At 40.4% G+C, this 12,731-nt stretch overlaps 1 protein-coding gene across 11 annotated transcripts in view; it reads right to left on the bottom strand.

Moving 5' to 3' along the window:
* Positions 1-9,014, bottom strand: part of ZBBX (zinc finger B-box domain containing) — a 40,946-nt gene extending 31,932 nt beyond the window's left edge. For 2 of the 11 annotated variants that reach the window (XR_010917713.1, XM_067536554.1), the window contains exons 1-5: positions 7,334-7,563; positions 6,682-6,783; positions 4,379-4,466; positions 2,997-3,113; positions 1,067-1,160 (exon numbers count right to left, since the gene is read on the bottom strand). Coding sequence is in view for 10 of the 11 variants with exons in the window: in XM_067536554.1 (XP_067392655.1) it covers positions 1,067-1,160; positions 2,997-3,113; positions 4,379-4,446 (279 nt within the window). In the remaining variant the exon portion in view is untranslated. Of the gene's footprint in view, positions 1-1,066; positions 1,161-2,992; positions 3,114-4,378; positions 4,467-6,681; positions 7,285-7,333; positions 7,566-7,838; positions 7,865-8,996 lie in introns of those variants that run through there. The other 9 variants (XM_067536548.1, XM_067536553.1, XM_067536558.1 and 6 more) reach the window with 8 other exon arrangements.
* Between the last annotated feature and the right edge of the window lie 3,717 nt (positions 9,015-12,731).

The raw sequence follows: 12,731 nt of genomic DNA, 5'->3' as shown, positions 1-12,731 counted from the left end.
AAGCAGGATTTTGCCTGTAATTGCAGCAGCACTGGACACCAGAACTGAGAATGAGGAGAATGTCTCTCCTGTGCTCTCAATAATGCTGTCTCTGCTGGCACCCAGGCAGCACTGAAGACGAAGGAAACTGATTCGAATGTAGACGTTACAAGAGAAGAGCCAGGCTAGGGGCAGGTGGCAGAGGGAATAGATTCCAACCAGAATGAGGCTGGGGGTAGGAGAGAACAAGGCACTGAATGATGCAAGGATCCTGTGGTTTAAAAAAAAAGTGATTATTGTAATTAAAAAGACTATCATAATGCAGATGCACACGAGAACAAGAAGGCTAAATTAAGATTGCGCAGGCTACGTTAATTCTATTGTTCCTTAACTTCTGAGTGCTTGACTTTGCAACCATAACCATTTTGATGTAATTATTTTGTATGTACTTTTATACTGCACTATGCAGAATATGCCTATATTTATCTTTAATTTATCAGTAAGATACATTTTTAGCATCTCCCTAAAGAAAATTTAGAGGACTCCAAATTTTTTATAGAAGAAAAGTCTGAAAATGTTTCCTGTTAAAAGGTTTCTGCACAAAGAAAAAATATTTTGGACAATATATATGATAAATTTATCTCATATTACATACTTCAGTTTGATCACTCAAACAGATTTGTACTTGGGTTTTACCTAATGCCCACTGCAATTAATGAAAAGACTCCAAAATGACTTCAGTGGGCACTGGACAATCTGTGCCTGTACAAGTAGTGCAACCTTACCCCTTAAACTAACCTAATTTATGTAATACAACATATCATCAAACAATATTCCAAATTCTGTATTCCAGAACTCAATCTTCCTCTAGCTCAGTGGGATACCTATATGCTCTGTGCAGAAAAACTAGTACTCTTGAAATTCTACTTATAAAATGCTCCCTTTCTCATCTTAATAATTCAATATTTAAAACTTTCTTATTCATCCAGTTGTATTATGCCAATATAGTGAGTGACTATAACCCACAAAAATATCTTCTAAATCTTGAATCTTACAAGTATCTGCAAATCCAATGAAATATTTGTACCTTAACAACGTTTTCTTTATTCTGTAACCACACTTGAGGTTGAATTCCCATTGGTCCTGCCTGTCCAGATTCCCAACGATATCCACTTGAACTTCTATTAAAAAAACATCATCCAAAACTTAATTATTAAGCATATTTTTCCTGTAAATGGAAGTGGAGGAATTGTTTTCTCAAAAAGCAGATTTTTATTTAATATCAACAAACAGGGTACCAGAAAAAATGGGGGTTGGATCTTTTCTGAAGTAAGCATTAACTAGTGAAACATAACTCCTCTTTAATTTTGATTGCTTTCATGTCAGGATTTCAAACCTGAAATATTGACAAAGTATCTCTTGTTCCATAATTTAGCAAACTAACTTTTGTTGTTTGTTTTTTACTGTCACATATAAATCTGCACATTACATTAGTTTCCTGGATGTTTACAAGTAGTTTGCTCTAATGATCTGCCCCCAGGTGTAGATATTCCACTATAAAAAGTATCCAGACAGCTGCTCTGACCATATCGATCACCTTTTAAAATCCCTTCATTGTCTCTCACACCAATTTCCACTGCAGATTTATGCTTGTCCTCACCTTCAAGGTCCTGCACAATTTAGCTAGTACTTGCCTTCTTTTAGCTCTCTTTCACTTCAGCCATAACACAAAACTGTTTCCTTACCATCCATCTCCTTGCCTTCTTCCATTCAGCTCTTAAACCTGGAAGTTCCCTCCTGGACCTGGTCTTCTATGATTCTACACTCTCTTTTCTCAAAATACACTTCTTCCACAAGATCCAAAAATCCCAGCTCTTCACCCAGACAGAGATGGAGTAGGATGAAGTGCAAGAGAGATCAGCATAGCACACTATTGGTGCTACATAAATTCAATAATTAAGAACAGTAGTAGCACCTTTATGATAGCCTATCTTGAATTAATTAGTTTCGAGGTGCAGCCAAGCTGGTCGTCTCAGTTTCAACATTAGTCTTGCACCTTTCACAACTACTACATTAATTTTAGCAAAGAAGAGATAGCATAAAATCACTGTAAACAAAACTGGAAGCTAAAGAACTATCACATTTTAAAGCTTTTAGCTATTGAGATTTTGTCAGAGCATAAAAGCAACTAGAACCCAGCATTAATTGCTCTGAGAAAAAGGAATTTAGAAATTAATTACTATGATACAGTTCAGTTAACGGCACTTAGTACTTAAATACCATGATATACCTTTTCAAGTGCTATACATACATTAACAAATTCATCCTTGCAACACCTTTGTGAGATAGGAAAATAAGTATTATCCACATTTTATAGATAGGGAAACAGACACACAGGTTACAGTGATTTGCTAATGTCAGTAGCAGAGCCAAGATTAGTCTAGTGCTCCCTTCACCATGCTCACTTCCTAAGTGTGTTCTTTCTATCATACATAAAACTATTACAACTTCCTAGTCTTTTTGTAATGTTATGTACATGCATTTAACTGACTGAAAACAGCGAAAGTGAAATATAGTAAGAGATAAAGGGTATTGATTGGCTGATTTAACTTCAATGTTTCAATCTCACTGGGAAAAAGAAGAAAAAATAATGTGGGGTAAAAAGGGACACTGTTGGCAGTTCTGATGTCATATTCCCACTGGGGAGGAGTAAGGAGAAAGAGAAATGATTGTGACATCAGAAGAAATCAACCAATCTCACAGGAGAGACTGAATAAAATCCAGCAAGCAATAAACAAGCTTATCACAGGACAGCAGGAGGTTGTGGAGAGGAGAGAGAAAGAATATGGTAAACAAAGAAGAAAAGCAGGGAAAAGAGAGCTCAGAGGGAGTAGGACAAAACACTACCAAAATGTTAGTCTTTAGATGGGTTATCCAACCAGTGATTTTTCAAAAGAACACACATCTCACTGGGATTCCTTGATTTTGTAGTTAAATTCCATAAAAGTTTTACCTACTCCCTCCTCTCTTCTTTTTCTTTGCTCATATTAGATTGCAATTGCTGTAGTTTCTTCTCCATCTCTTTGTTTTCTAGTTCTAACTGTACTTTCTCCAGCTGCAGCTCTCGTACATTTCTGGAGAAATTAAATTGAAACATTTAAATGTGGATTAGTAGGAAAATTATTTAGACATTGATCAGGACATGAAGGAGAATGAAAACAGATATTTCAATAGATTTTAAGCAACAGGACACAATTTTAACAACTTTTAATATTAAAGGTGAATAATCCTCATCTCCCATAGCAAGCATAAAAATCCAGCTCTGACAATTGCACCACTTGTCAGACAGGACTGTTTTCAGGGCAAAAATAGCTACTATGTGCCCAGGAATGCCTAACCATTGAAGGGGAGTTTGCTGGAACTAGTCAGCTCCCTTGCTCCCTTGACCTTGTTGAGAGGTGACCAGGAGACATGAAGATCTATTCAACTCCACTCTCCCCAACTCCTGCATGACCCCGTAGTGGATTCAGGCAAGTAGGAGGGGAAAAGAAAGAGGGATGGGAATGCCCTTCCTCCAATCTAGGACAGGTCTAGCTAACTACCAAAACCTTCCTAGTAGGAACACCGTATATTGATTAAATTGTGTCCATACCAGCACTGGTATAACTATATCTATAAAACAAGCAAAACAAAATATACACCTAATCAACATAGCTATTTTGGTAAAAGTTTTAAGCATAGACCAGTCCCTTAATCCACAAAGAACTCTGAAGATCAGAGAGTAGATTTTGTGCTGCATTCTGAAGTGGACAGAAAAATGGACCCTGAAGATTTCTGAAGTTTGGGACAACACATTCAATGTTCAGTCATTGGGATAAACTACTTTATTTTGAACAGAATGAACTTTGGAAGACATCAATGGAGGAGGTAGAATATCAGCATCAAAAAAGTGAGGACTGGGCAAATTTAGGCCTTGCCTACTTTGAAAAGTTATATTGGTAATGTTATGTTGGTTAGGTTTTTTTTTTTTTTTTTTTTTTTTTTAACGGACATAGCTATATTGGTATATGATCTATACGGTATAACTGCATCTACACTCAAAGTTTTGCTGGTTAACTACGCTTGCAAAACCCTCTCTAGTATAGACAAGGCCTTAGTAAAAACAGTATATATTAAAAAATCTGCATATGAATAATACCCAGGATTGAGTTCAGTAAGTAGGTTAAAACCTAAGAAAGAGGAGGGGGATAAGAATAAAAGCCTGGAAAGAACAGTAAAAGAGAGACATATCTATGATTCTGATATTTTTGCAAACATAATCTCACACTTAATGTTGCATATAAACTTATTAAAAATGTAGAGTCAACATCTCGATCATGGTCAGAGGAAATGCACTTACTTCACTTTTAATTTTACGGAAGTTCCAGTTTTTGAACCTGGGAGTATTACAAAATCACTGATGTTCATGATTCCCAACGTGAACTCTTCTAAAAAAAATCAGAATGATTTGTGAAATTCTTTGTGGTTAGTAACCTGTCCAAATGGAACAAATGGAATAAAATTTAAAACTGTAAAAAAAAAAAAAAAAAAACCATTACAATGCTCCAAAATATTAATGTACAGAAAAAAGAGTTGGAAAGCAGAAATTCTTTATATAATATGGCAAAAAAATGCTAAAGCAAATTTAAAATAAACTAAAGTAACTATTAGAGCATTTCAGTTAAATTGTGGCCACTGTCCATTCTCAGTTACAACGATGCAAACCTACCAAATACAATGTGATTGCATGGATTAACCAAGGATGAATTTGGTTCAGTATTTAATAAAACATGGCTTTCTTGAAGACTATCCATAGAATGTAAACAGATGAATAAAAAAAGGTCCAAATACCAGGGCTAAAATGAGTACTAAATGGAGACAAAGTCAGAGTAAAACCACAATAAAGTCTTATATGATAGCTTTCAGCTTCCCTACCATGCACAAATCCATATAAAATGGTAAACATGTGGTTCTTATGGTTTCTGCTGTACTCTCCAGAATCCAAGATATTCATTTACTTTAAATAACATTTTTTATTTTTTTTATCTGGGTTATTACATGCTCATCTGGCCCAGTTACACCTTTTTCAAGACACAACCATAGGGCAATAGCCTGGGCACATCCATACTTATCAGGACACCTAACCATGTTTATTTTAGTACATTTTGTGAAAATTCTCACAAGCAGAAGTACCAGCAATCTGAGAGACAGTGCACTCTGGGATTTCCTATTACATAGATTGCTGGAATGGCTAAATATCATGTTGCGCAGGCACAGTTTAGAGAGTTCCAGCTATACAGCAGAATGATGTTGATACAGCCTAATTGCAGGAATACAGCCATTAGCCAGCCTAGGATGCTGGCAAGGATGACTCATGATTAGCTGACTGCCACGGTTTCTTCATGTGCACTAAACATTTCTGGTGTGAACACAAACCATTTTTAAAGCCAACCATGTCGCTAACTGGTTACAAACTTGGTAAAAAATCCTAGTACAGATGGCCTGAAAATAATAACCACTTTAATGCTGAAAGAAGTGTCAGAAACATGTACCAAATCCATTTATCTAATGTGGCTGGATGCCCTTAGCAAGGCTTGATGCTCCATTCATCTCAGTGGATGCTCAATAATAATAAAAGAGAAGAATCTGCTGTCAGAGTACACGTGTGTTCTAGCAGCAGTGAGGCAGTTAAACAAGCTGGCATAGCTACTCCAGTTTTGATTCAGACTCTGAAGACGTATGAAAAATTAAAAACCCACACAAAGGACTGAGGTCAGTTTAGTGGCCTCAAGTAGTATTTTTAAACTAAACAGCGAGAGTTCTGTGGCACCTTAAAGACAAACAAATTTATTTGGGCATAAGCTTTCGTGGGCAGTAACCCACTTCATCGAATGCATTTTCAAACTGTAATTCTAAGACATTGTTTAGGTTTAATGCCTTTAACACTGCTGTGACAGATATGGTAATTGTCTGCAATATTCCTGAAAAAACCTTATTGAATTATGTTTAAGTAGCTTTGAAGTCCATTGTATTAAATGCAAAGTTTATGTATTATTATTGGTTGGCAGCAGGAGACGGGATGTGAACCTGGGAAGTGTTATAAACTTCAAAGGACTATATACAATCATAGAATATTAGAGCTGGAAGGGACCTCAGGAGGTCATCTAGTCTAACCCCCTGCTCAAAGCAGGACCCACCCCAAATAAATCATCCCAGCCAGGGCTTTGTCAAGCCAGGCCTTAAAAACCTCCAAGGATGGAGATTCCACCCCTTCACAGATAACCCATTCCAGTGCTTCACCACCCTCCTAGTGAAAAAGTTTTTCCTAATATCCAACCTAGACCTCATGGAACAATGGGCCACACAAGAATGAATTTTTGGGACAAATAGTGCCAAGTGGTTTGCTTAAGGAATCTCTAGGGGGAGGAGAATGCAAATTTCCCACCTTCAGTCATGCAAAAACCAAGCCTTTTGAAGCTATGCCCTGAGGAGAGGACCATAATATACTAATTACCTGTTCCTGGAGCCTCAAAATCAAAGGCCCAAGATGTATAAAGGAAAAACTAATCTATTCATGGATATTCTAGTTCTAAATCTGAGACAGTTATCAATTTGTAACTACTGAGAAAACCCAGTTGTGAATATTGAAGGCCTGATACCTACCAAGGGTAGAGTTGGGGTGACCTCTGGTAAGATTTTTAGCATTGGATTTTGCCTTCCAAAAACACTAATTTAAGGTGTTGGGTGATAAAAAGGAGTCTGAATCTAGCTTAAAGGGAGAGAATTAAAATACATTTGAAAAGGAGAAAGATATAAAGAAGAATTTTAAGAGTATCACACTAGGGTTATTGCTTTTCAAGGATTTTCTAATGTTATCACATTATGATATGATCTCACATTATTAATTAATTATTATTATTTGTATCACTGTTGTACCTAAGAACCCCTAGTCATAGACTAGGGTTCCATTGTGGTAGGCAACATACAAACACAGAACACAAAGATGGTCCCTGCCCCAAGAGACTTGCATCAGCCTCCAAAAAATACTTTGTTATTCTTTTGACAAGACAATTCTATCAGAATCAGAACAAGTGGAAATCCTTAATGAGTCAGAATTAATACTTAGGTATGCCATAAAGGAGAACTGGATTAGATGTCAAATTCTGATCTTTTGACCTTGAGTGGAATGGGGTATAAATCAAAAAAACTATGGACTCTAACAAGGATGCAGGATTCCCCATATTTCTAACATTAAAACTTTCAGCCATCTGCACTTGCTCTAAAGACTTTCCCATAGAGAACCTTTGAAACCTACCTGTTTCTTAGAAATTCAAAACCTCAAGCAAATTAAACTCTTGCCTTTAGCAATTTCATTAAAACTAACTCTTCTCTCAGCTAAGTAAGGTTCACAGGTTTGGTTGCTCCTGGGATTAGCGCTAGGGAGACAGGAGGGAAAATTCCAATTAACTTTTAGAGAGACACAACATAACCTGAATCACGAGTTAGACTTATCAAAGTCTCATGTTTCTCGATCCATAATGCATATAGCACTGTAGCTGATTTACACAGCAAAAAGTAAAAATAATGTAAATAATGTGCAGCTGTACCTCCATCAAGGGTGCATTTCCATATATATATATGTGTAGGACTGAGTCTCTAGGGACATTGGAGTGTAGGGTCCCTAGATTGGGACCCTACACTCCAGTGCCCACTCCATCTCCATTCCCCTCCCAGGGCCCTGCACCCATGGTCCCCCACACACATCCCTCACCCAGGGATCTGCCGGAACTCCCCAATCCATCTCTCCTCCCTCCCACAACCTGCAGGGATCCGCTGGAGTCCATTGCCTGCCCCATCTCTCTTCTCCTTCCAGGGCCTCGTGCCCAGGCTCCCGTCACCTCGCCACGGCCTCTACTCCCCCCACAAATCCATCAGCCCCGATTGACGCCAAAGCTCCCACCCCGAGCCCCAGCGCCAGAGCAAGTCCCCTCCCACGCACAGCCAGAGACGAGACGAGACCCGCCCCCCACGTAGGAACCAGGCACCCTCCGCAAGGACCTGCACCCCCACGGCCCGGGCTCCGCTCCGACCGCGCCGCCGCTTCCCGACCCCGACCCAGGGCGGAAGCGGGGAGGGGCGTCTCCGGCTCCGGCCTCCGTGCGGGGGGGCTGGGGGAGCGACTCGTCAGAGCTCCGCACCTACACCTGCTGCCACTGCTGCCAGCCCGGCCGTGCGCGTAGCGACTGGTGTCCGCTGTTCCCATGACAACAGCGGCGCGGAATGTACCACTGAGACTGCCGGGGGGGGGAGAGAAGGAACGGGGAGGGGAGGGCGGAATAGGCGGGGGGAGAGTTCATTCTGCCCGGCAGAAGGGGGGGGGGAGTACTAGAGGAGAAAGAGAGAACCCATGTGATACTGGTGAAGGGTGGGGGAGGGGAGAGCCGGGCAGCCTCCCCAGGTTTCTCTGCATGGCCCGGCTGAGCAGGGGAGAGCCCCTGGGGGAGAGCATGGTCCCGGCCATGCTTTGCTGGAGACTTTACCTAGAGACTAGGAGTTTTTAGTCCTCGGGCAGGATTTGCAAATAAGCCTCCAACACCCCCTAGTGAGCCGAAGGACTGACTACACCAAGGTCCTGAGCCCTGTCCTGGCTTGATCTGGGGCCATGCTAGCTGGGTAACTCCCTCTACCTGGCCTGCTGCCCCTGGCCAAACACTGAACACCCCCCATCCCCCTTCTTTAATGCTCCGCTTATCACAGGTGCAGCCACTAAATCCATCCGTGCTGTGCTGCTACCCCCAGCCAGAAGGCATCAAGGGAGGGGAGTTGTTGCCCCTTCAATTGCAAGCATTGAGCAGGGATGGAATTTGCCCCCCATGCATGGCCCCATTGGCCTGACTGGAGCTGCCCCCCACCACCCCCAATATAGAAGTCAAACCATGCCTGTGCCTGGGGGAAAATTCCTTCCCAACCCTACATACTGTGAGCAAAACCTGAGTGTCTGAGCAAGAACCAGCCAGCCAAGTCCCAGAGAGAGAATGCTTGGAGCCGCTTCAGAGCACAGGCCCACCCCACCTAATGTCACAGGACCTGCCCCCACACACACTCCCATTGCTACAGAGCTATTTGCTGGAGCTCCCTTCTGCCCAGGCTCCTCTGCTGGTGTGGCAGGAGTACCCTGGAGACACACACACTCAAAGATCTCCACTGAGGCAGTCAGCCCACCCAAGATCCTCCTGTCGCATGGCACTCTACTCCAAGCAGTAGTGGCAGTTGATCCCCACCCAACCCCACCAATGGTGACGGTAGCACTGGACTTATCTTTCTACAGACTTTGTAACTGATGCAGTTCTGTGTTCTGCTTGGTTCACATTTGGAAGGTTTTCAAGTTCTATTTTATTTTAAAATGAAAGTTTAAATTCTTCAGCAGTTGATAGGACTTACCTGGGTGAATTCCTACAGTCCAGGGGAATGGATTTAAGTCCTGGAGAAGGAGATGTATTGGGCTGTGCTTCTGGCCAGAGTGATTAAGAAATTCTCCATCCTGGATAAGGTAGTAGATTGGCCGTTTCCAGTTGTGTCTCTGAAGGCCTTCTGGAAGCACCCAGAGTTCATTGCAAGTATGTTTAGAGAGTGTTGATGACCCAGATGGGGACTGAGAAGCATTCCATATGTGATTCTCTCCAGCTCATGATGGCTTCTGGGATATGCTTGTGTCACTTGTATGCCTCAGTTATGTCAAGGAAGATCCTCCTTGACTAACAAATCTTATATTGAAAGTAATAGTGTTTCTTCCATCTAAGCCAGGGTGAGCCTAGCCCATCTCCTATTTTCCCTCACTTCCCTAAGGAGCATGGTTGGGTCCATGGCTGCATGCTGCAGCCAGTAGCTACTGTAGCCCCCAATCTGTATAGGAAAATACTAGAAGTACTTTCCTTTCAACCACCCTTCCTTCCCCTCCATGTTCTCTACTCTATCTGTCCTCTCATCGCCCTTGAAACTTGCACTTATACCTGGACCCATTACAATGGTTAGTGTATCTCTCTCTCCCATGCTCTTTATGTCTTCTTTTTGTTTTTAAATCTGCTTAGGAGAAGGGTCTCTGGGTGCACTGTGTTCTAGGGAAGCCGATAAGTAGCTGGTGGCTCAGTAGCTTAATCCGCACCTGCTGTTTTAGTCATGCCCCTTACAACACTTAACTCCTATCTGGCTGAGGACATAGAAACATCTAAGTGCTTTTCAAAACCCCAAATGAGCTGCCAGCCCCTTAACTGCTCCCAGCACCAGGCTTTTGGAGTGCTCAGGGGACTTGATCATGATAAGCCAGCTTTTCTGAAAATCCCCTGATGCAGTGAGCCCCATTTGGGTTATGCAGGAAGCCCCTTGTGCCTGCACAAGCTTTTAAAAATTCCAGCAAGGGAATTTATATGCCTGCCAATGAATAATGACCCCAAACCATTTCATCAAATGATGGCTAAAATGCATGGCAACACACTCATTTTTAAATCAATCGTATTTCCCAGTTTATTTGCTTCAAGCCTAGCCCTGCCAATTTTGCTAGCAGACCATTATTTATAATTGATGTTCCTTTAGGGAAAAGCCAGTCTTTACAGAAAAGCTGGCATTTCAGGAAAAAGTGCTTCATTTAGGATCCAAGCCAAGCGTTAATAAGTGCAAACTACTGTCTGTTTGAGATTTATGCACTGTGAGTTGTACTTCATTTGGAAAATTTGCATTTGTCCCTTATGCATTCAAGCTTGGAGGCACAAAATAAGTTACACAATTTTTCTTGACTTCATAATATGTCTGGCAGTATTTTTCCTTCATCAACTTGGTTACAGTACAGTTCTGAAGATTTTACATCAACAGGCAATTTTGTGATGAGAGTCTATGGAAACCCATGTGATTACTTAATCTTAAAAAGGGACCCTATTTTGCATAATGTGTGTGAAGCTAAACCTATTACATAATTCTCTCTTCTCTCTGAAACTAATTTTGGATTGTTTTCTGTTTCACAACAAGTTTGGGTGAAAAAACACAACAGATCATTACTTTTAATTTTTTTTACACCAAGAAAAATGTATTTCCAAGGGTAAAAGAAACACATTGATTACAGCTAGGAAATTACTGCTCTATTAAAAGTATAAGAAAGTGAGCAATGTATGTCACTGGCATCAGAAAACATTTGTTTTGGAGATGCTATTCCCAAAACAAACATCTTTTTAAAAGTGTAAATAAACATATAGTGAAATATTAGATGAGGAAGCAATGGCCTCCTAATCCTTCTGTTTCTAGCTCCTGTAGCCCTGTGTACATTATAGTTGGATAGGGGATATTTTCTGAAAATGGCTAACCAAACTGTATTCCAGACCATACCTCAGGCATCCTAGCCAATGGCATAATTGTCTAACAGAGTTGTAAATAAAAAAGTCTTCTGTCCACACACTTTAGGGAAACCATACTACCAATAATTAGATACATGCAATTGTTAACTCATTCTCAGGTGTCTTTTGACAGTGACTTTCAGTGACATGTACATAGCTAAGCTGCTTGTTATTGTTAATGCATGTGAAAGTCATACATCATCCGTGATAATCCATTTCAAAATCATTGAAATAATGTTTAAGAATACCTTTATATAAAAAACTGAGCAGGTTGTGAAATCTTTCTTTCAAATTATATTCTAAGAGAGAAACCCACACAACACTCCTTTCTGGATGAAGCTGGAATCAGTCCTCATAAGTTGTAAAGATTCCCATTGACTTTAATGAGCTTTGGATCAGGACCCGTACCTGGAAGAGCCTCTATTTCCTTTATGTAAGGGGTTTGAAACACTAGATCTGCATACATGGAGCATTCAGTGATGCAATGAATTTAGGGCACTTTGCACTTCAGCATATTTCATTTTAAATATGTTTAGATCATTTATGTTCCAATCACAATATTTTTGTGCCTCTCCTCTGCTGCTCAATTTTCATTTTTCTTTTGTTTCAATCTGATTTTTACAATCAAATGCAATTTTTCATTTTTGGCACTGAGATTTCACAAATGCAGATTATATCAAATAAATAAATCAATAAATGCATTATTTTCTACAGGTTTACTTTACTTGAAAGTAAATATACAGTCAAAGTTCAGAAGGACAAACAACTGAAATTCAGCTAAAATCCATCTGGTGGAGTTGTGCTATAAGTTATAAACCATCCGTGTTTTTCAAGACTTTAAAACTGCCATTATCTATCTTTGTTTCTAATCTGTTCATGATAACAGGTAAAACCAGGTTTGTTATCCTGATGCTTTTTTATACTCACTCTATACTGAAAATATTTTGGAATAAGCTTTTTTAAACTGTAAACTGTAGTTAGAAAGGACTCAGGGGTACAGTGTCACCGTTCAGGGCAACTGCACCTGTATTCTTTCTCCGTGGTCCCTCAAGGGGAGGCAATCTATGCTGCTGGTGCCTCAGCTGTCAACTCTCTTGGGCAGAGACTCACATCTTTCTCCCTCTTGACCAGGGTGTTAAGGCTGCACAGTTTGCTACCTACACTGTGATATTCCCAGCAAGTCACATTGCCTAAACAGGCTAGTGTATGCACTCTGCTTTCTCTTCAAAGTCCATGAACAACAGTAATTACCCACGTTTATGTTACCACACAGCTCTTTCTAAGCAAGCACATTTATTCTTAAGGTGAAAGCACTACAGAGAAAACATATTA

The sequence above is a fragment of the Emydura macquarii genome, unplaced genomic scaffold (assembly GCF_026122565.2).
Source record: "Emydura macquarii macquarii isolate MOO-44397 ecotype Brisbane River unplaced genomic scaffold, CSIRO-AGI_Emac_v2 contig_3603, whole genome shotgun sequence".
Classification (NCBI taxonomy): Eukaryota; Metazoa; Chordata; order Testudines; family Chelidae; genus Emydura; species Emydura macquarii.
Note: the sequence above shows the minus strand (reverse complement) of the source record. Positions and strands in the feature narration are given on the sequence as shown.